The sequence below is a fragment of the Elephas maximus genome, chromosome 13 (assembly GCF_024166365.1).
Source record: "Elephas maximus indicus isolate mEleMax1 chromosome 13, mEleMax1 primary haplotype, whole genome shotgun sequence".
NCBI lineage: Eukaryota > Metazoa > Chordata > Mammalia > Proboscidea > Elephantidae > Elephas > Elephas maximus.
The window spans coordinates 49,205,607-49,229,415 of NC_064831.1; the positions used below are offsets into that span (position 1 = coordinate 49,205,607).

A 23,809-nucleotide genomic window follows, 5' to 3' on the forward strand; every position below is an offset into this window, starting at 1 on the left:
ACAGAGGAAGACTGTCACATCTTTCTCCTGTGGAGCAGCTGCTGGGTTCAAACTGCTGACTTTTTGGTTCGCAGCTGAGCACTTAACCACTGTGCCACCAAAACTTTAAATGGGAGACAAAAGTACCTACTTTATAAGAATTGTTGTAAGGATTCAATGAGAAAGTTTGTAAATTAACATATAGGGAGAGTGGTCAACAGAAGTTGCCTAAGTGGTGACAGGAGGACTGCAACGCACTAAACGAGGGCGAATCAGAAGGTTTGTGTGTCTGTCACGTTCCAGGCTAGTGCCTGTAAGGGGATAAAAAGCTCCAGTGAAGGTAACAGTCTGGTAACATGGATTATATTATTTGATTTTAACATTGTTTAGTAACCTTTCTCAAATCAGTTAATAAAAGCACTTGACCCTAACTAACATTTCTGTTTACAAAGCCCTGTGAATTGGCAAAGATTGTTACTTTTATAGCTGTAACTTTTGATAAACACCACCATATTACAGACTAAAGCAAAAATATAATTTTACAGCCCCAGTTCCCAAAAACATGTTTTTCCTTTCTGAGACTTTTCCATAGGATATCTTATTTTTAGATGAATATACTAAACATCGGAAACCTTGGCAGACCAGTGGTTAAGAGCTACGCTTGCTATCCAAAAGGTCGGCAGTTCAAATCCACCAGGCACTCCTTGGAAATTCTATGGGGCAGTTCTACTCTGTCCTACAGGGTCGCTATGAGTCGGAATCAACTCTACTGGGCAAAGGGGTTATACTAAACATCTTCCCTTGCCACTTAGGAGTTGGAATTATTTTTGTTTTAGAGAAGAAGGAACAAATTCAGAAATGTCAGCAGCCCTACAGCCAAGAGAGGATGGAGCCAGGGAAAGAATTTAACCTTCACAGTAAAAGGCTTATCTCACCAAGCTGATTGTTAGTACCCGTGTACCGGATAAGTAAACTAATTTTTAAAGAGTAGAATGAAGTAGGAATGATGGAAAGTTTGCTCAAGTTCCTAAGCTGAGCCTGATAACCTGGCCATTCCACTGCCTTTACTGTGAGCTTTGGACCTTCGTCCTCGCCCCCTTCCTCCTCCTTTCCCTGTAAAGGCCTTAATCACCCATGTCCCCGTCCACCTCTTCGCTTTTCAGGGCAATCTTAATACTGTTCAATTTGCTGCTCAAGGCTTGGGGCAGGCACACTGTCCCATTTTAAATCTTCACGTCTTGGTATTGTTTATCCGATGAGTATTTAGCGAGCACCGATCACGTACCAAACACTGTGCCTGGGGCAAACATTCATCACGAGGCACACAAGTCACGTTTACCCGTTTTCGCCTCTCCCGGGAATCTTAGTTTCTGAGTATACGCCAGGATACCCGCTCCGTTAGCATACGTTTGAGTCTCACCCCCTAACACTGCAGCCCGTGGCCCAGGGCAAGCGAGCTAAGCAACCGCTGACATATCCGGGAGGGAGCAAAGGTCAGAAAGGGTGTTTCCGCGCTGCTCCCCAGAACCCACTTCCGTCCACCCAGAACAAACGTCGAGACCGATCTGTGGGTGAGCGCGCGTCGAAATTCTGGGAAGGCGTCCTGCGTCTGCTTTCCCAAACGAGACATTTCCTGTTTGTTTTTCTTAGAGGCCAGGATTTTTAAAAAAGACAGCAGGCAGAAAAAACAACCGGTTGTTATGACAACCAAACGGGGCTAGGGAAAGTCAGCCAATCAGCGTGCGTGAGTGCCTCTGGCTCAGCCAATGGCAGGCAAGCGCTGTGCGTAAGGCCGCCCAATGGCGCGCGGGCGGCGCGGCGTTTGAATCGTGGAGCTGGGCGACGTCGCGGAAGGAGCCTCGGTAGGGCAGGAAAGCGACCCTAACGGCGCCCCGAAGCTTGTGCCCCTCCAGCGCGCCGTGACCCCGGCCCGGGCTGTCACCTCGCCTTCCCGGTCCCTAATGGCGCTGCTCCGACGCCCGACGGTGAGTGGGCCCCGCCACCCTCGCACGGGCCGGGGCCTCGCCCGCAGCCCCTCACCTCCTCTGCTTCCCCCATGCTGCCAGCCTCGCCCGCACCACGCCGCCTCTCCCCGCCTGGGTCCGCCTCGGATCCACCTCCGTGCTCCGACTCTCCGTGCCCGAGGGCGTCGAGGTGGAGGGGGGCGCGTGGGGACTGCAGCCTGGCTAGCCAGCCAGCCCAGGCTGCACGCAGCGAGCGATCCCAGGTGCTCTTTGTTGGTTGAGAGGACCCCCATGCAAATCTGGGGGGTCCTTCCCTTTTCCCAGCACCCTGCCAGCTTAGGGCTCTGTTGTGGGGGCGGGGAGGAGAAGGACTGGAGGGAATTCCAGACAGTAAAGGCTCTGAGTGTTTGGTTATCAACAGTCATGGCATGTTTTCTTTTGTTTGAATTTCCCCATTATTTCTGCACCCTAAGTCTTCCTAGCCTAGTGCACTAATGTTTGGGCTTGTCCTTTTAAGAAAATTCTTTCACTCACGTGCAATAGAGATTTTACATATAATTTGTACCAATATGGCAGCCTGAGAGAAAAGGATTCAAGTTAATTTATTTCAGGTTTGCAAAAATAAAAATGTTACAATTTTTGGATATATTTCCTGTGGGCTTGAATGGTATCTGAACCTAGTTTTCCTGTGCTGAAAACGAGAGGGCCCTGACACACCTGCATTCCATGTTCTAGCTAAAAGGCTAGTTAAAAGCTGTCAGTTTTTCCTTCCAAATGAATTTAAACTTAGTCATATCACTAGGCTTCAACCCACGAACATTAAACTTTCAAACTTTTTTTTTTAATAGATAATTGCTGCTGGAAATATTGTACAGTGTGACTTTAAATAGCTTGAATACATTCAGAAAACCCTAGTGGCGTAGTGGTTAAGAGTTCAGCTGCTAATTGAAAGGTCAGCGGTTGGAATCCACCAGCCACTCCTTGGAAACTCTACGGGGCAATTATACTCTGTCCTGTAGGGTGGCTATGAGTTGGAATCAACTGGCAACAGGTTTTTTTTTTTTTTTTTTAAATACGTTCAGTATTCAGTTCATGTCCCTTTGTGGATCTGAGTCAAACTGATGAGTAATTTTTTTCTATCGCATAAAGTTCTTTAATTGTCAAGTTATTTCTGTTCAAGAGTTTTCCCCCTCCCCTCTGTCTATCCTAGTAAAAAAAAAAAAAAAAAAAAAAAATTTTTTTTTTTTTTTTTCCACTCAAACCCCCTGTTATGTTGATAGATTTTTTTAGGCTTAGCAGCCGAGCTCTTAACCACCAGTCCACCTGGGTTTCCTTTTTAGGATGAGGACCCCACAACTCTTAGGGATAGAATATGCTGTTCTTTCTCAAGAAATGTTCATCAGTTCTATAATGTAAACCTTTTTGTATGAATTACTTTTCCTAGCAAGTTTTGTTGCTAAGCATTTTCTGTCTGAAGCAAGTTAAGATCAACTAACAGTTTTTCTTTCCTGCAATTCCAACCTTCCCTAAATTTGAGAACTAAAACTGCTTTACCCTAGAAAATTATTTCCTTTCCAAGCATCCTTAATATAAGAGATTCTGTTCAATGGCAAGCTCATTTAAATGGACTATCATGTCTAAGGGAGCTTGTCTTATTTCTAGAATGGCACAAGAGTCGAAGCTAGTTTAGGTTTTAGATGTCTAGATTTTAAACAGCCAGGCCTGTTACAGCTTTTTTAATATTGTGTCCTCACTGCACTTGCTCTCAGTTTCTGTAAAGGAAGGCTTTAAAATAGATGCCAAATTTACGGGCTCTCTACTAAGTGATGGGTGCTGTGTGAAAAATAGTCCTTTACCTGTGAAGTTTTAAAGTTTTTCTTAGAGGCTTGCGGGAATACTCAAAATACCTTTGCAAGGTGAGGGAAGGGTCTTTATTACAGATAAAGTAGATGAGTGATTTGCCTAATTTAGAGTGGTGTTATCAATCACAGGAAACCCTGGTGGTGTAGTGGTTAAGTGCAACGGCTTCTAACCAAAGGGATCAGCAGTTCAAATCCACCAGGCACTCCCTGGAAACTCTATGGGGCAGTTCTACTCTGTCCTATAGGGTCGCTATGCGTCGGAATTGACTCGACGGCACTGGGTTTGGTTTTTGGTTTGGTATCAATCACAGTTAGCGTTTTTAGGCCTAAAATGTATCTTTCCCTCTTTCAGATAGATCTGAGCATATTCACCTTTCCCAAAACTATTATGAATTTGGCTATCTGACTTAGCAAAGTATTTTAAATTGTCTAAACTCTTCCTTAATTTTTCTTTTTTTAGGTGTCCAATGATTTGGAAAACATTGACAGAGGAATTAATTCTAAAACAAAGAGCCATGTGACTATTAGACGGGCAGTTTTAGAAGAAATTGGAAATAGAGTTACAACCAGAACAGCGCAAATAGCTAAGGTAACTACCATGATGGCACTACATGTGCATGTGGAGCTGATTCTGTATAGCAGTCTGTGTGCATGCAGGGCTGATTCTGTATAGAACTGTATGTGTGCATGGAGGACTGATTCTGTCTAGCAGTCTGTGTGTGCATGCAGGGCTGATTCTGTCTAGCACTCTGTGTGCATGCAGGGCTGAGTCTGTCTAGCACTCTGTGTGTGCATGCAGGGCTGAGTCTGTCTAGCACTCTGTGTGCATGCAGGGCTGATCCTGTATAGAACTGTATGTGTACATGCAGGGCTGATCCTGTATAGCACTGAGGGACAAAACTTGCCAGCTTGCCCTATTCACGTCTCTTTCCTTGTAGAAAGCTCAGAACGCCAAAGTACCTGCTCAAGCCACCAAAACGAAAAATGTCAACAAACAAGTAAAACCTACTGCTTCTGTGAAACCAGTACAGATGGAAATGTTGGCTCCAAAGGTAGGAAGTTCTGAATTTACTAACATAGTTTGTGAAGTAGCCACTTTTTAGCTAAACTGAAAGAATGCCTTTGTCATTACTATAACTTTTGAAACACATTCTTCTTTGAAGCAAAAGTGTAGGAAATGAATACGTATACATTTTAGTGGTGGTACCTTAATTTAATATTATAACCTTGAATGGCAAAGCTAATTGCCTTCACGTCCAGGTAAATGCAGTGTTCTCAGAGTGCAGTGTGGTGAGCTTTATTACAATAATCCACTACAAGGATGAGCTTCCCTACAGAGGCTTTGGAAGCTCTGAGGTCTTAGACCCAAACTCATGTAAGAACAACGGAATGTCAGAATTCTGTATTTATAAGTTATAGTCTGTGTGACTGGTTCGCTCAGTTGGAATTAGAATGCTAATGGATCCGTCAGCTTGTTCACCTTCCACCGTGTTCAGGCTCATGTGTGCATTCGTTCAGAAGATCCTGTGCAATTACTATGAGACGGGTGCTGGTGCTGGTGCTGGTGCTGGTGCTGGTGCTGGTGCTGAGAATACAATAGCTACTCCACTCTTTCCAGTTTAAAGAATATATACTTTAGTATGTTTGAAAATTTCACATATGGAACATTGGGATGTATTTAGGGAATAAATATATTGAGCACTTACTGTATGTATCCAATGATGTTTAGGCTGAGTAAGAGATATCTTGAATTAGTGATCTTAGACAATGATGCTGGATGCCCCTTGGCAGCATGTGGGTGAATGTGTAATGACTGGGCTGATGTAAGCGCAATCCTTTGGAAGCTGTACCTACTGGAGGGAGAGAGCACCAAGGGATGGAGTGGTCGGGGAATGTCGTCATCTAAGTGGGATTTTAAGGATAGGGAGAAGCTGATAGGACAGGTGGGAGAGAGCACTGAGGGACGGAATGGAATGTCGTGGCCTAAGTGGGATTTTCGGGATAAGAAGAAGCTGATAGGAAAGAGTGTCTTTTTGGGGGGACAAAGCAATAACAAGAATAAAGGCACCAAGATGGAAATAGGCCTGTATCATGTCCTTTGGGCAAGGAAGCGGCAGCTCTGATTTGGGTCAGAAGACCTGTGTGTGTAAGCAGAAGATGAGTTGGGAAGAAGGTTACAGTGGGACCTAAGGGCCTTGGAGTTTGGGTTTTATCCTCTGAGGCAGTGTTGTGGATTGAACTGTGTCCTCTGAGAGTATCTGTTCTGAATCCTAACCCTAATCTGTGGCTGTCATCCCACTTGGGTAGGGGTTTAGCCAGTCATCACCTATGAGATGTAAAAAGAGCAGATTAGGACAGAAAAGCAAGTAGAGATGGGGGAAGATAGATGCCATGCCACATGGAGATCACCACGGAGCCAAGGAAGAGAGACAATGACCTTCCCTGGGAGCTGACAGAGAAAGCCTTTCCGTAGAGCACCCTGAATTCAGACTTCTAGCCTCCAAAATGTGAGAAAATAGGTTTCTGTTTGTTAAAGCCACCCTCTTGTGGCACTTCTGTTAATAGCAGCACTGGGTAGCTAAGACAGGCAGTAGGAACCAGTGAAAAGTTTTGAGAAGGGGAGAAATGAGCACAGTGAAGAGAGGCCAGGGAAGGGGGAGGCCAGGGAGGAGGCTGCAGTTGCCCATGCAGAGTTGATTAGGGTCTGAGCTAACCCAGCCCTCCCCCCGTGAGTGTCCTTAGTGCAGTGTCTGTGTGGATGCTAAGAGCAGCACTGACTGGGTTGAGATGTACTGCACTCCTCTCAGGGATGTCATCCCAGGGTTTTAGACGGAATAATTTGGATGTGTTGCTTGGGGTATAAGAGTGAGGCCCCATAAGCACTTGTATATTTAAGAAACTATTTAGAGAATAAATTACTGAAAAATAGGGAAGTTGGGGAGGGAAGTAGTTTTGGGGAACGTGTCTCATCTTGCTTAGATTTGTCAAGGTGACAGAGGGATATTAACCCGAAAATGCAACTGGAATGTGCCAGTGGCATCTGTGGGAGGGGCGGCTCAGGTGGCTTCCACACAGGCGAAGGCTAAAAGCAGCCTGCTCTTTATAAACAGGCTTTCAGAGGGGACCCTCCCTTGAAGATTTCCAGTGACCCCATAGATAACAACCCCCAAGGCAGGTTTTCAGACCTTGGCCCCTTAACAATTCTGCTGCATTTTATGTGCGTAATTGTCTGAATGTGGTTCTGCCCATATTTTAGGACAGTTTAGCAGGATGTTTCAAATGGTTATCCCTCGTACCCAGTAAATCTGTTTTTAAAATGATCAGAGGTATAGTAAGGACTTTTTTAAAATAGTGCTATAATGGATATCTCTTATGTAGCAGAGAAATGTGCTATAATAGGAGATGAGTTAAATCAATTTAATGGAATACTGTGCAACCATAAATATGTTTTCATAGAACATTTAAACGTGGAAATGTGTGTAACATGAAGTGGAAAAATCAGGTTGCAACACAGCATGTACAGGTTGCAACACAGATTTGCTTTTAAAATGGTGCATTTATTCAAACTCTGAATGTTAAATCATAAATGCCAGGGATCTGTTAAAATAAAGGCAGGTAGTGTCTAAAAAAAATAATAAAACTGCATTTACATGCAAAATATTGATGGTTGTTATTTTCGAGTATTGTGTTGGGCTTCAAGATTTAATTTCTTCCTTAAAATTTTCAAACTTCTTACTATAGTTTCATATTACTGTTAGAATCAGAGAAGGAGAAAACAAACGAAACAAAGAACCAAAAAAACAAAATGAAGAAATAGTTTACTCCTGTGACCTCTACTCTTCCTGGGTTCCCTTCACTCCACATCTTCTTGCTGACTCCTTTTTCTCCTTTTCACTCTGCCTCTCCTTGGCTGACTCCTTTTTCTCTAGATTCCTGACAAAACTGAGACCCAAGTTCATGTAAGACTCATGACTGAGGCCATGGTGTTTCAGGTAAAGAATTATGGACCTGTAACTCAGCCCTGGTGGCACAATGGTTAAGCACTTGGCTGCTAACTAGAAGGTCAGTGATTCAAACCCACCAGCCGCTGTGTGTGGGAGAAAGGTGTGTCACTTTGCTCCTGTAAAGATTACAGCCTTGGAAACCCTATGGAAACCCTTGGAAACCCTGTAGGTTTCCTGTGAGCTGGAATCTACTCTACAGCCACTATTTTTTTTTAACTCAGTTCATATGAAAATCACTTCATTGGATATTCTAAGTTGTAGAAGACATCAGGGATTAATAAACAACAGTCATTTTCAATTCAAATACACTTCTCCCTGGGGAACACAGCACAGAAGAGAATAAGGTAGAGCCCCTTCCTGGCAGGTGAGCCCCTCTGCCTGCCTATCTCCTGGTCACCGAGGTGAGCCCTCTGGGTTTTTCGTTGTCACCTGCTCTGTCTGCAGAAAGGAGCCCTGGTGGTGCAACGGTTAAGAGCATAGCTGCTAACCTAATGGCTAGTGGTAGGAACCCACCCAGCTGCTCTGCCCGAGAAAGACCTGACAGTCTGCTTCTGTAAAGGTTACAGCCCAGAAAGCTCTATGGGGCCATTCTCCTCTGTCACATGGGGTCTCCATGAGTCAAAACCGACTCAATAGCACCACCAACAACTATCTGCAGTCGTCGCTGCTCCTTCACAGCCGGTCCCAGGAGCTGTGGAGATGCCTGTTAAGCACAGCAGTTGGCAACAACATTATTAAGCTCTGGAAAGATTGTGACATAAGCCACGTATCCCTGAAAGCAGATGTTCCCAGGCTTCTAAAGGAAATCACACTACCCTTTCTTTGTAGAGGATGAAGAAACTGAATCTCCAAGGGCCCTGGCTGAGACCCTGAAGGAGTTCCAGCCATTTACAGTTATTCCCAGCAGCTTGTTTCCTGCAACTTTTGAAGAAAACAAATTGTTTTTGTTGACTCATGAGCGACTGTTTTGAAAGGAGGAAGAGGCTTTTTACTGACCACTTGTTTTCTGGACTCTGGGACAACAAGTCGAGTAAACCACCTACTCTGCCTTCAGATAGCTCCCAGTCAGGTTGGGGACTGAAGGAGTAAAGAAATGCGTTATAACAGCATTACAGAGATAGACATGAGCCTAGGAGATGTGCTGGGGAGTGGCAGCTAGAAACCCTGATGAATTTTGAAGTTTATAGATTTGATTTAATCATCAAATTCAATGATAGTCATTATTCAAACACAAGAATGTTTTGTGGCCTAACTTTCCCTCATGCAAAAACTATATATAAAAGGGGAATAAACACAACTGTTCACATTAATATAAAAGCGATTCTTAGTTTTAATTACATAAGAAATACATAGTCATAAAACATAGCAATACGAAGTCCATGGAGTACACAGAACAAGACGTCAGTTCATTTTTACTACCCTCCTACCTCCAGAATTCCATTCTGTTCCTTTCCCCGAAGCTCATGACATGACTGGATTTACCTCTCTAGATTTTGTGTGTGCCTGTGTATCTGTCTCTCTGTATCTATCTGTCTGTCTGTCTATCCTTGTTTTGTTGTACTTGGGGTCGCCGTGAGTCAGAGCCAGCTCTGTGGGAACTAACAACACCAACGTGTCCACGCATACAGGCTTCCCAGTACAGATAATGAGTCGTCGTGGTGGAACCCAGTTTTCTCACGGTCCTTTCCTGTGGCACTTCATTGACATCATTAATCTATCATAAATTTAGTCAATGAAGGAACTCTATGTTTTATCAAAACTCCATGTTGCTACTGTACATTTGCATGTGAATACAGCTCCTCCCTCTCAGTGGACACAGCTCAGTCCACTGGGCAGCCTTGTTACTGCGAGAACTTCAGGAGCTTTACGCACACTCTGCCCAGCTCATCCCCAAATGAGGCAGAATCTCACAGCCTCATTGTTTCTGGCTCTTGACCTGGCCCCTGTAACCCGCCTTGCTCATTTGTTAATCTAGTTTGAAGGTTTTTATTTCTCAGACCACTTTTGCCCTTCAGAAGTTTGTGACAGTGAATTGTACATGTAGAAATTATTGAGATGGTGTGTATTCTGTTATGTATATTTTCACACACACACACCCCCGCCCAAAACAAAACCCAAAGTTTGTGCCGGTCAGCTAGCTGGTGTGGTTTTTAACCTCGCTCACAGCAGACACTGGACAGAGGGCTGCGTGGTTGGCCCAAGGCCTTGGGAACTACCTGAGCAGACGAGCAGAACCTTGGAGAGAGTCTTAGAATAGTGCAGTTATGTTAGAGTCCAGAAGGAATTATTTCACCAACATGCAAGTTAAGAGCCAGAGCCAGTGTCCTGTCTGGTCCCGGAGGCTTTGGGATCTGGCTACACTCAGGTTCACTTCAGAGCAGAACGCTGATAAACCTCTCAGCTGGAAGGTGTGCCCATCATCTCTGCCTCCTTCAGCCAGGCTTCCTGGTACTGACCTCCCTGCCTGGGGAAGGGGCTAACGCTTTTCCTTGAAAAAGGTTTCCTTAAACTGGAGCTCCAGCAGCTTCTTAAAAGGCACATCTGATTCCATTCATCCCTGCTGAATTCCTTCAGTGGTTTCACTTCACCTTTGGATAAAATCCACACTCTTTAGCGAGGTTCTTGCTCACTTTTCCAGCCCACCTTCTCACACCTCACGTGCTGTGCTTCTACCAAACCAAACCAGCTTGCAGCTCTCTGAGTTGCCTGTATTTCTTAGCTGCCCCTGGCACTTTGCGTGGGCCTCATTTGCCTACTCATCCACCTCCAGGTCTTTCCCTCCCTGGGCACCTGATCCAGGTTTCTCTCCAGTTTCTCGTATAGTTCTTCTCATTGACTCCAGCCCCTTGAGGTTCTCGGATTCTTGACTAAATGGTCTGCATACCTCCTGTTCACCTGTCAGTTTAGGGCCATGGATTTCAGGGGGAAGATAATGTTTTGAGCTGTTTTTTAAAGTTTGTTGTATCCTTCCCTAACCCTGGGAACTGTAATCATTGAGCTTTAATGTAGATTTAAATTGTTTATATGTTTTATCATATAGGCTTCTCTTTGATTTTATGTTTTATTACCTCAGTCTCTGTTCTTCATAGCCTAGCAGTCCTGTTAGTTTCACTTTGAGAAGCACTCGGGATTCTTTTTAAGAGTAACGCTTTATTTATGCTTCAGTACTGAATACTCGTTTTTAACTGACTTCTGAATTTTTAATTTCTGTGATTTTTATAAACAGTCACCCAGTAAGCATAAGAAAATTAAATACTGGGTGGTACACTTGCTCAGTATTTATTGCTCCTCCTGCTTTATTCATAGAATGGAATGTGCTTTTCTGCTTCTTAGTTGCCAGTTTCTCAATTTAGAATAAATTAGTTGGAGAGAAGAAAACTTCGCACATGCAGAGCAGAACGAGCGTTTGGTAATCTCTGACCCAGATGGTTATGTTTTTTTCATTCAGTAGGTATTTATCAATCGCCTGCTCTGTGTCGGGGAGTAATAGGTGTCTGAGATATCTTAGTGGACCAAACCAATTGTAATAAATGTTAGTTTAGGGAGCTTACATTCTAGCAGAAGTAAATAGAAAATAAACAATAAACGTAACACATAAGTAAATTCTATAGTATATTAAAACAAAAACTAAACCTGTTGCCGTCAAGTCAATTCCATCTCATAGTGACCCTATGAAACAGAGTAGAACTGCCCCGTAAGATTTCCAAGGAACAGCTGGTGGGTTCGAACTGCCAAACTTTTCGTTAGCAGCCGAGCTTTTTAACCGCTGCACCACCAGGGCTCCACAGTATATTAGAAAGTTATATATTCTGTGGGGAAAAAAAGCACTAGTAAGAGAGATTGGACATGTGTATGGGAGGGGAGTGAGACGAGCCAGGCTGTAATTTTAAATAGAAAGTCAGGATAGACCTCACTGAAAGATAACATTGAAGCAAAACTTGAAGGTGGTGGGGGTGTACCCACGTGGATAGGGGGGCAAGAGCATTCCTATAGACACAGCCTGCTTATGCAAGGCAGGCAGAAGCCCAGGAGGATGGAGTGGAGGAGCCAAGGGGGGAGGAGCAGGAGGTGGTTCAGAGAGGAAAAGGGCGGTCTGTACGCCATTGTGAGGACTCAGGTTTTTATTTAGAGTGAAGTTGATGTTGGTAGTTGCCCCCAAGTTGATTCCAGCTCACAGCGGTTTTCAAGGTGTGACCTTTTGGAAGCAGATCACCAGGCCTGTCTTCCGAGGTGCCTCTGGGTGAGTTGGAACCACCAAACTTTCAGCTAGTAGTTGAGCACTTAACAGTTTGTGCCACCCAGGGTTCCTAGAGTGAAATTAGAGGGTTTTAAACAGGAATATTTCTTTAAAACTTCATCTATTGTATCTTGAGGTATTTACCTTTTATTTGATATTTATTGGTTTTGGCTTTAACCCAAAAAACCAAACCATACTCGTTGCCATCAAGTTGATCCTGGCTCACAGTGACCCTATAGGGCAGAGTAGAACTGCCCATAAAGTTTCCAAGGATTTGAACTGCTGACCTTTTGGTTAGCAGCTGAGCTCTTTTTTAAAAAAATTTTTATTGTGCTTTAAGTGAAAGTTTACAAATCAAGCCAGCCTCTCATACAAAAATTTATATACACCTTGCTATATACTCTTAATTGCTCTCCCCCTGATGAGACAGCCCACTCCTTCCCACCACTCTCTTTTCACGTCCATTCCGCCAGCTTCCAATCCCCTCTGCCTTCTCATCTCCCCTCCAGATAGGAGATACCAGCATAGTCTCAAGTGTCTACTTGATCCAAGAAGCCCATTCTTCACCAGCATCTTTTTCTATTCCATTGTCCAGTTCAATCCCTGTCTGAAGAGTTGGCTTTGGGAATGGCTCCTGTCTTGGGCTAACAGAAGGTCTGGGGACCATGACCACCAGGATCCTTCTAGTCTCAGTCAGACCATTAAGTCTGATCTTTTTCCAAGAGTTTGGGGTCTGCATCCCACTGCTCTTCTGCTCCCTCAAGGGTTCTCTGTTGTGTTCCCTGTCAGGGCAATCATCGGTTGTAGCCAGGTACCATCCATTTCTTCTGGTCTCAGGTTGATGAACTCTCTGGTTTATGTGGCACCTTCTGTCTTTTGGGCTCATAATCACCTTGTGTCCTTGGTGCTTTTCATGCACCTTTGGTCCAGGTGCGTTGAGACCAATTGATGCATCTTAGATGGCCTAGCAGCTAAGCCCTTAACCACTGTGCCATGTAGATGATGCTGGTCTTTAAGCCAGTTGGCCCCACACATATTTGCCATTGAGGCTACTTCTAAGGCAGGGGTAATGCAGGTGTTTAATGTGTTGGCACAGGGTACGTCTCCCCCGCTTGAGGATGTCTCCATGAAGGAAGAGAATCTGTGCCAAGCTTTCTCTGACGCCTTGCTCTGCAAGATCGAAGACATCGACAATGAAGATGGGGAGAACCCTCAGCTCTGCAGTGACTACGTTAAGGACATCTATCAGTATCTAAGGCAGCTTGAGGTGAGCGGGTCTGTGTTTTGGTTGCACCAGCAGCGTGGAGTTTACCACACGGTTGGAAAGAGAATGAGCTCAGCTTTTAAAATTTTTAACTCCACTGACAGGTTCTGCAGTCCATAAGCCCACGTTTTTTAGATGGAAGTGACATCAACGGACGCATGCGCGCCATTCTGGTGGACTGGCTGGTGCAAGTCCACTCCAAGTTCAGGCTTCTGCAGGAGACGCTGTACATGTGCATTGCCATTATGGACCGCTTTTTACAGGTAGGCGGGGCCGGAGAAGCTTCACGCCAGCAGCTCAGCAAACACTGCACTTATGCTTTGGGGATAGAAAGCTAAGGTGAGGTACATCTGAAGGAAAGACCCAAAGCCGCTTTATGAGAAGCCCAAGATCTTCAGGTGCTAAAAAGGGAAGTCGTGGAAGAGTGACAAGCCTTGCCTTTGGTGAGGCTGACCAATGCTGGATATTTTTGTTACTGCAACCTGCTAAAAAAAAGCTGGAGGGGAAATACTGCGTCACCACAGTCATTCATCAGACAAAGGCAACATACCATCAAATGGGCTGAAAGTCCTTCGGACCCTGCTTTTCCAGGACTGCTTGCAGTTTCCAGAGTTTGGTACTCTTTAGGGTTAAGTTTTCTCACCTGGAAAAGGAGTATGGCTAGATAACCTCAGAGGTTCCAGCCAGCTCTGGTATTGGATAGCTATAGCAGTGAGAAGGAGGAGGCAGAATTAAATAAGAGAGAGAGAGAGAGAGTGAGTGTGTGTGTGTGTGTGTGTGTGTGTGCGGTCGGCTGAGAATGTGAGGCATAAAGGAAAGAAGAATGTGAGAAAATAAACTGAGAGGCAGAAGTGGTCTTTAAAATATTCATCAGCTGCTAAGATGTGAACCACTGGTGTGTGACCCCCATAAATGACAGCCCTGCTGATGAGGACTTATTTGTTTTAGATCAACATTCGTGATGTGGGTTCAGGTAAAGCACAGGTTCTGCCCAAACAGTATAGTAATATCGTAATTATGTTTATAATAATGACCTTGAGGGATGGCAAAACCCCAAATAATCATATAAGTTCAGTGGTTTTCACTGCCTCCTCGTTGGGCAGCATAGCACGGTAATATTTTAGGTGGGTTTTCAGTAATGAGAGTTGAGGCAAGAAGAGCAAAGCCTTAGCTAAAGGAAATTAAGGGAAACGTGTCTTCCCTAGTTGGAGAGGTATACCCTGACTCCGAAGCATTATTGGAAGATTCTTCACGCTGAATGAATGTACTTTTGGTGCGGATTAAGGAAAACTTTAAGCCACCCCCTTCTCTGCCCCTAAAAAAAAAGCCCCTGGGCATCCATTAAATTTCTGCTATTTTGTTTGGCCTCGTTTCTGTTCAGACCACCTTGAATACCAATTCAGGGCTGCCACAGACACATCAGGGTGATGGGGGCAGGGCAGTGACTGGGAGCTTGGTTGTCAGGCTTGGGTTCATGCCTCATCTTCATTACCCAATAACTGAGTGATCGTGGCTGGCTTCTGAATCTCTTGTTAGGCCACCTTTTTGTAAATGGGAATAAAGATATGTACTTCCTAGGGTTTTTGTGAGAATTTGATGGGCTAATGTGTTAGTCTTAGCACTGTGCCTGGCACATAGTACTTAGTGAAGGACACTTGCCCTGGCAGCTGGTGGCACTCCCTATTCAGGTCTCCTACCCTGAAGACAGGCATGAGCAGACGATATGCAGTTCTCAAAGGCTTGGTTCCTTCTCATCGCGCTGCATCCAAAGAAGCACCCCTCTTTTTAGGTGTGACTTCTGACATATTTTTGCTTCCATTAGATTCATCCTGTCTCTCGTAAGAAGCTTCAGCTGGTTGGGATTACAGCTCTGCTCTTGGCTTCCAAGTATGAGGAGATGTTTTCTCCAAACATTGAAGACTTCGTTTATATCACAGACAATGCTTATACCAGCTCCCAAATCCGAGAAATGGAAACTCTAATTTTGAAAGACTTGAAATTTGAGTTGGGTCGACCCTTGCCCCTACACTTCTTAAGGCGGGCATCGAAGGCTGGGGAGGTAAGTGCTTCCAACTTTGTGGGAAACTTTATTTTGCTGTTTGATGTCTCGTCCCAGAAGCATCGACTTACATGCACTTAATTGAACGGAAGCTTATGAACTTGCAGGAAGCATCCCATAGACAAGTCCTAATGCTTGTCTCATCACGTCTTAGGAGAAAAGACCTCACGCTCTGTGTCTGTGATATACTGCGCAGTAGAGCTGTGCTTGTGAGGAATGAGGAGGTTAACTGGATCTGAGTTCCTAGACCGCCACCCAGAATTTTGCAAGACGGTAGTAACAGTTGTGATTCTTACAGTCCCTGGCTGTTCTTTCATAGGTTGATGTTGAACAGCACACTTTAGCCAAGTATTTGATGGAGCTGACTCTCATTGACTACGACATGGTGCATTACCACCCTTCTAAGGTAGCAGCGGCCGCTTCCTGCTTGTCTCAGAAGGTTCTAGACCAAGGAAAATGGGTGAGTGGTGGATTTAAGAAGAAATTAAGTTATAGTTTAGGTCCTCTTGATATGAAAGGACTTAGCATTTCCACAATGCTATCCTTGAAGCACTTGTCCAAAGTGCTGAAAGAAAGCTGCTTGGAAGAATCCAGATGTCTTTCCACATGAGACTCATCGAGTGCACCACGGCACCCAAACATAGTATGAAAAAACCAAACCAAACCCATTGCCGTTGAGTTGATTCCGACTCGTAGTGACCCAATAGGACGAGAGTACAACTGCCCCATAGGGTTTCCAAGGAGTGCCTGGTGGACTTGAACTGCTGACCTCTTGGTTAGTAGCTGTAGCTCTTAACCACTATGTCACCAGGGTTTCCAAATGTAGTGTAGAGCTGTAAAAAGAATGAGGAAGGCCACTAAGAACTGAAATGGTGTGATTTCTGGTATATTCTGTTAAACGAAACAAGTCATGAAGCACACAAGACAAGGCACGGCTGAGGCTTGACTTACTCGGCCGGTAAAGATGCAGTGAACCACCGGTAGAGCAGATAAAGTGCCTGCTCCCTGGCCCTTGTCTCATACCAGAGACCATACCGAAAAAAGGGGGGACCTGATGTTGTGGGATGTTTTCTTGCTGAGGAGCCAAATCAAGACTGGAGCCAATTCAAGACTGCAGCCAAGGGGTTTTATATTCTGCAGTTCTGAGAGTGGCAGGGCTCTCTTCTATGAGTAACTGCCTCATGACACCTCCCAGGAGACTTCGGAAGGAGAGTGGGAGGTAGTTCAAGACAGCTTCTCCAGGCCTGCTGTCCTCTCCTAGTTCAGGAGGATCACAGAGCGTTTTGCCAGGACAGGTTAACTGTGCTTCAAGTCTGTGCCCGTGTGCCTGCACCGCCTGTGTAGATACATGCAAGGTTACCAGGGGCCACAGTGGGACTGGTTTCCTGCACAAGTGCCCATGTGTCCACACAGCCTGAGTAGATACATCCAAGGTTGCCAGGGGCCACGGTGGTACTGGCTTCCTGCACAAGTGTACACGGGATTTTGCATTTTGTGTAAGAAAGAAGGGAAAATGAACCAGAAATTAATGAAAACGGGTACGTATTTGGGTGGGTGGGGATAGGGCGGAAGTTTAAGGATGGGAGCAGAACTCCTGATTGTAACTTTTTATATAATTTTGACTTTTGAGCAATAGAAATGTTTTATGTAAACCTTAAAATGGAATTAAACAGAAACAAAGTGACTGGTATCAAGTTGGTAACAGAATAAGAGGAAAGAATTCAAATAACTTTTTTTTGTTTGTTTTTATGGAGGTGCAATTTGCATAACAAAAATGAATCATTTTCAAGTGGGTGCCTCAGTGGGTGGCATTTATTACATTCACAGTGTCTTATAACCACCACCTCTGTCACGCCCCAAAACGTTTTCATCACCTCAGAATGAAGCAGATTCTCCCCGTTCCACCCTCCCTGCCCCTGGCAACCACCAGCCTGCTTTGTGTCCATCTTTCTGGGTTTTCCTGTGCCGGATATTTCATACAAGTGGAATCATGCCGTGTGTTGTGGCCTTTTGTACATTGGCCTTTTGTACGACTATTTGTTTGAGTGCCTGTTTTCAAATGGGCTTTGAACACAGCATTCTGACTGTGCATTCCTAGAGAGATACAAAGTTAGACGAAACAAAGGAACAAAAAAGGTACAGGCACTTGAAGTTTACTTAGTAGGTCTATTGTTAATAGTAATACGGCATTGCAATTCTAAAATTCTTTTATGTCTATTGTAGGATAAAGCAAATAAATGTATTCCAGTTATTAAAGATTAAAATTTTCACTATGAGATAAAATATTTAAAAAAAAATTGAAAAACAAAAGGAAGAACCCTTATAATAAGTATCATTTGGAACAGTCAGTAAACTCACAAGAAAGAGTCTAGAAGCAATGACAACCCAGTAACAGTGAACATACCCGGTGTCCAGATCTTGGGTACCAAGCCCTGTTACCCACAAGGAACCAGGGCTTCTTAGAGAAGTGGCTGGTTCCAGAACAGCTTGTGCCAGAAAGCAAGAGCTTCTCAAAGACTAATGGGGTCATGCAAAAGGACATGGGAAATGGCTTGAAGAGGCTCTTGCCAGCCACATTTGGTTTAATTTGAGCATCAAAAAGAAAAATGACAACATTTAAAAAAATGAAAGAAGAAAGAAAAAAAAAAATCCAAGTCTTTAATGAATAAACAGGGAGGCTTTTTTTTGTTTTGTTTTAAGTAGAATGCCTGCAAATTAACGTACAGGCAGTCCCTGGGTCACAAACGGAAGGCTGACTTAACGTGGCACCATACTTACGAACCAGCCCTGTAGAGCCTTTTATATTCAAGATTCAAGGTACATACAGTGGTTCGTAATAACAAACAGGTGCTACTTTGTGACATGCATCAAAACATTAAACATTATTATTATTATACTAAACATATTTTAGTGTATTGGCAAGTGTTTCTTTCATGTTTTTTATGCATAAAAAGGTACACTATATACTAAAGACAAACATTTGACTAACTGACGTTAGATACGAACTGTATCTAACTGTTCTGACGTACATACAAATTGGACTTAAAGACAGATTTAGGAACAGAACTCCTTTGTAATCTGGGGACTGCCTGTAAAAAGAACGATAGTTAGAAACTCATTGTTTTTTAACCTCCAATATAATAATTGATTGAAGCAAGGATCGTTAATGGATGCCGAAATCATTAGGTGAAATAATTCTGGGAAACAAGATTCCAATGGTCTCAAAATATCACCCCACAAATACATACTAATTCCAAAGACAACCGTACCTTTAAAGTGGAGAACTCTGGCAGTTACGTCCTTAAGCTCGCGGTTGAGGTGGGCATCACCAGTAGTGAGATCACGGACTTGATGTGCCTGCCTTCTGATGCAGTAAGGAGTATGCATTACTCCCCGTGTAGCGGGTGTACTCAGAGCAGGGGGCCTCAAGAGTGGCTTCTCTGTTTATAACACACCCAAGAGGAATCTGGGCTCATTGTGACAAGGGGCACACAGCTCATGGCCTTCCTATGAACAACGCCCACACAGGTCTTCCTGCACCTCCAGGTTGCTGCTGGGTAGGGCCAGTAGGAGAGGACTCACTATTGGAGGAAAAACTGCAGCATTCAGTTGGAGAGGTTGCCAGTCCATGCATGAGCCATGGGTGAACCTCTCTTTTCAAGGGAAAAAAAATGATTGAAATGAGGAAACAACCAGACAAAGCCAAAGTACGGGACATTCTAAACATCACTGGCCTGGGTGCTTCAAAAAAGTCAGTGTCAGGTACTGAAAAAGCGGAGGTGGTTTTAAGAGACTAAGGACACAACAACCAGAAGTACTGCGTGTACCTTGAGTTTATCCTGGATCTAAAAAAAATTTCCCAAAAACCATTTCTGGAGTAATTGGGGAAATTTGAATATGGATCATATACTAGATGATACAGAATCATCAACAGTTTTCTTCTGTGACAATGGTATTGTGGATAGGTAGGAAAATGCTTACTGAAACACTGAGGAGTGACATGTTATTTTCAAACATTTCGGCAAGAAGTGTGCACGTATGTATACATGGAGCGGAGATAGAAAATAGCGAACCGTTAATAATTGTAAAACAATTTGGCAGTTCCTCAAAAAGTTAAACAGAATTACTATATGACCCAGCAATTCCGCTCCTAGGTATATGCCCAAAAGGCTTGAAAGCAGGGACGTCGGCAGACACTTGGGCACCAATGTTCACAGCAGCTTTATTCACAACGGCCCAAAGGTGGGAACACCCCAAATGCCCATCAATAGCTGAGAGTGGATAAACAAAATGTATATACATCCCATGGAATACCACTCAGTCGTAAATAGACATGAAGTTCTCATACGTGCTATGACATGGACAAACCATGAAAATATGCTGAGTGAGAAAAGCCAGACCCAAGAAGACAAGTATTGTGTGATCCCACTTATATGAAATGTCTAAAACAGCAGATACATAGACTAAAGTGTATTAGTGGTTTCCAGGGTCGGCGAGACTGGTAAATGGGGAAGTACTTGTTTCTGCTAAGGATGATGGGAAAATTTGGAAGTGGATCGTGTTGACGGTTTTACAGCACAGTGAAGTAACAGATGCCACTGAAGTGGACACATAAAAATGGCGGAAATGGCAGATGCTTTGCTATATGTATCCTACCGCAATAAAATAAAAATTTTTAAAGTACTGACTGATGGGATATACAGATATTCATTCTGTGTTCTTTATCTTATTCTTTAAATTTTTCTGTATTTGAAAATTTTAAAAATAGTAAGTTTCAGGCAGAAAAGCCACTAGTGGTCCACGGCCCTGGGGCTGATGGCTCACTTTCGCCATGTTACTCCTCAGCCCACTGCTTGGGCTGTTGAACCGGTTAACAAGAGGCTTCCCGGCTTTCTGGGAGCTGATTCCAGAATACCAGTGGTTGTGTGTTATTTCTTTTTTTCTTTCAAATTATTTTAGAATTAAAATAAATTGAGATTTATTTTCCCGTTCAATTACAAGAAGTTTGTACCGTACATACAAAAGGAATATGTTTTAGCTTTGAAATTGTACCACGTAACTCTTAAATAAAGCCAGGTTATGTATCTTGATATGTGGTAAGTCTTATCAGTCAACAGTGGTCCTTTTGCTGGAATTTCCTTCTTTGGGGAGGGCAGGTCACAAGGCTGGGCGGAGTGGCTTCTCTGGGTTCTCCCTGTTCTTTGGTGCCTGACTATGCAAGGTGGTCATGGTCTGCACGTGGAAGATTGCTCCTGTGGTGCAGTTTGGTTCTGCATCCTGAGCCTCTCCCCTGACCAGCAGTGGGAAGTCTGGGGCTGGACCTCCCTGACAGCGCTGCTGGGCAGGACCCTGACGGAGGGACACGAGGGATGGGCTGGTCCCAGGCCTTTGCCAGCACGGAACAGGCGGCGTTTTTGTTTGACTTGGTTTTCACTCTGTCCTGTCTTCATTCTTTTTCAGTGATGTCATAAAGGTGGGCAGGAAAGATTGATTACTTGAAGTACCCTGTATACCTGTGCAAGGAGCCCTGGTGGTGCAAATGCTCAGCTGCTAACCAAAAGGTTGGCGGTTCAAACCCACCCAGCAGCTCCGCAGGAGAAGACCTGGTGTTGGGCTCCTGTAAAGATCACAGCCAAGAAAACCCTATGGGGCCGTTCTGTTCTGTCAACATGGGGTAGTTATGAGTCAGGATCAACTCAATGGCACCCAGCAACAACATTCTGTGCAACCTTCTTCTTCTTTTTTTTTTTAAAAAAAAGCCTTTGACGCTTGACTTAGCCAGGAGCCTCAGAGTGTCTTAGTTTAGCCCTGTCTCAGCGCCAGAACAGACCTGGCTGTGTTAGCTTTGCTGGCACCACGGTGGCGGCTAAAGTTGTGTTTGAATTCCAGGAGGTGAGAATACTCCTTTACAACTTCTGCGTAAGTAACGTCTGCGTGTGCAGAGTGTCCTCCAACCACGTCATCTTCTCTTTGCTTGTGTCCCAGAGTTTAAAGCAGGAATATTACACCGGCTACACGGAGAAGGAGGTGCTGGAGGTCATGCAGCACATGGCCAAAAACGTGGTGAAAGTAAATGAGAACTTAACGAAGTTCATCGTAAGTACTGCTTTCTCTCCAGCTGTGGAAAGCACTGGACCGTGGGCTGTGCGTGTGTGTTTTCCTGCAAATACATTATGGCTTATGTGGGAGCCTCTTTTAGTACAGGTTGTTTATATCTTCCTAATACAGCAGGGGATGGAGCATACTGGCCAGCCCAGATTCCTTTGAAACAGAGTCGGTGGGCTGATGGTGTCATCAGCCGGTCAGCCATTCTCTGTATATGCCGCGTTCTCATACCAGCTTCCTGGGCGACTGCTCCGCAAGCAGGGAAGGCTGGTTGGCCTGCGATCGGATGGCTGTGTGGAAGTCTTGGGTATAATGTTGGGTTGTATCACTCAGGGCCTCATCCAGGGTCTTTTGGGACAGAGCCTAAAAGCCACCTGCCTAGTGAGCATGGTGAAGAGGGAGGGGGGAGGCCCTTTCAGGAAGCATCCTGGGCCTGGTGTCTGTCTCTCTGTGACCTTCCTGAGGGAGGAGTCAGAGGAGACTTGGTTCTGTCCTGTGCTTGTGTGGCACCAAATACAGGGCTTGGTGACAAAGAGCAGCATTTGTGCCACAGAAGAGCCTTGAGTGCTGCCCGCCTGCACGTGTGACTTGCTTTCTTACTTGTAGCGTGAGCATGGTTTAGCACACTATGGTGTTAATATCACGTGCTCTCAGTGCTGAGGTGTTGTCTGCCATCTGCTAGGCACTAGCTGCCACTCGCTTTTGTTGTCCATTGTTGCTGCCAGTCCCGGCCTGTTCTGCCCTGAGGGCACTGTGGTATGTTGCACACATCCCCCATCTCTGCTAGCTTATTATGACTGGAAGCCTCCTTGGACCTTGAAGTCATTGGCTCCCTCATCACCTGTGTTACCTCATGGGCCTCATTCTTTAGCAGGTGTGACGGAAACAGGAGGAGCATGTTAGGGCTGTCTGGAGATATGGGTCTTGCCTAGATACTTGTCAGTTAGACTAGGAATGAGGGAGGTAGAAGCTGGGAGTCCTGACGCCTGCTAACCGCCGACAACTTCCGCAGGCCATCAAGAATAAATACGCAAGCAGCAAACTTCTGAAGATCAGTGCGATTCCTCAGCTGAACTCCACGGCTGTCAAAGACCTGGCCTCACCACTGATGGGAAAGCCATAGGCTGCGGGGCTCAGGCTGGCAACTCTTCACTTTGTACATAGTCCTTGGGTCTGTTCCACGAAACCTTTCTGAGACCTACTTTCTAAATGTATATTAAGGAAAAATAAAGCTATTGATTTTTCTTAAGGTATTCCGTGCTTTTTCATTTGTGCACTCTCCATGAAGAAATCAGTGTCAGTTTGCTTTGACTAATTTTTTTTTTTTTAGCTATCGTGAATAGCACATACATTGTTGCCTTTGTGGCTTTAGGGAAGACCTCCCTACCATTTCTCAAATGGAAAAACTAGAACTTGGCTTCCAAACCAAAAAAACCACTGCCATCTAGCCTATTCTGACTCATGGTGACCGTATAGGGCAGGGTAGAACTGCCCCATAGGGTTTCCGAGGAGCACCTGGTGGATTTGAACTGCCGACCTTTTGATTAGCAGCCAAGCTCTGAACCGCTGTGCCACCAGGGCTCCAAGAACTTGGCTTCAGTGAACACTAACTCATCCCTAGACTTCTTGAATGTAAGAGGGTTGATTCATTACACAGTTGAAAATGGAAGGATAACCATTTCTCTTTCTTGAACTTACTTGATTGCTCCCTAATTCTTACATAGGAACACCCAGCCCCTGGGGTGCTAGCTGCCAGAGTAACCCTCATGATGGGTCTCTCAAAGGCACGGCTGAGATCAGGAATAGCTGTCCTGAGGGGCCACTGCCGGAGGAACAGAATGAGCCTGTGACATCCGTTAAAGCTCCTGTCATGCCGTTTCAGCTACATTAACCAAACCCAGTGTGTCGAGTTGATTATGACTTATAGCGACCCTGTAGGACAGAGTAGAACTGCCCCATAGGGTGTCCAAGGCTGCAAATCTTTAAGGAAGCCAACTGCTACATCTTTCTCCCGCAGAGCAGCTGATGAGTTTGAACTGCCGGCCTTCTGGTTACCAGATGAGCACTTTAACCAGTGCTCCACCAGGGCTCTTTCAGCTACATCGTGGGGCCCTTCCTGTGCCTGTGGGCATATAATCACATTTAACATTGTTTTCTAAGGGAAAATGCCTTCTGAGTCTCCAACTACTAACTTTTTAAAAAACCAAAAATATAAGTGAGTCTCTTATAGCAAAAACTTCCCAAACCGGGTTCACAAAATGTACATTGGTGTTCTGAGAGAAGAGTTGATCAAATAAGTTGGGAAACATTGTAGCCCTTTGGAAGATTTCTAAAA

At 44.6% G+C, this 23,809-nt stretch overlaps 1 protein-coding gene and 1 non-coding gene across 2 annotated transcripts; both read left to right on the plus strand.

Moving 5' to 3' along the window:
- Positions 1–1,799: 1,799 nt before the first annotated feature.
- CCNB2 (cyclin B2) lies at positions 1,800–22,718 on the plus strand. The gene is made up of 9 exons (XM_049905963.1): positions 1,800–1,964; positions 4,266–4,394; positions 4,744–4,857; positions 13,143–13,313; positions 13,415–13,573; positions 15,133–15,369; positions 15,689–15,829; positions 21,355–21,465; positions 22,487–22,718. Exons 1-9 carry the CDS (start codon positions 1,941–1,943, stop codon positions 22,595–22,597), a joined length of 1,197 nt encoding a protein of 398 aa, XP_049761920.1. The 5' UTR covers positions 1,800–1,940; the 3' UTR covers positions 22,598–22,718.
- LOC126057411 (small nucleolar RNA SNORA11) lies at positions 18,771–18,897 on the plus strand. The gene has a single exon (XR_007512501.1). It is a non-coding gene; the product is annotated as a small nucleolar RNA SNORA11 (small nucleolar RNA).
- Positions 22,719–23,809: the final 1,091 nt, after the last annotated feature.

What these genes read in the sequence shown, in the direction of transcription:
- CCNB2 (XM_049905963.1), top strand. Translation starts at nt 1,941, where the DNA reads ATGGCGCTGCTCCGACGCCCGACG. An exon ending in CGCTGCTCCGACGCCCGACG is followed by an intron (nt 1,965 to 4,265) that starts GTGAGTGGGCCC and finishes TTCTTTTTTTAG; the next exon opens with GTGTCCAATGATTTGGAAAA. An exon ending in TTATGGACCGCTTTTTACAG is followed by an intron (nt 13,574 to 15,132) that starts GTAGGCGGGGCC and finishes TGCTTCCATTAG; the next exon opens with ATTCATCCTGTCTCTCGTAA.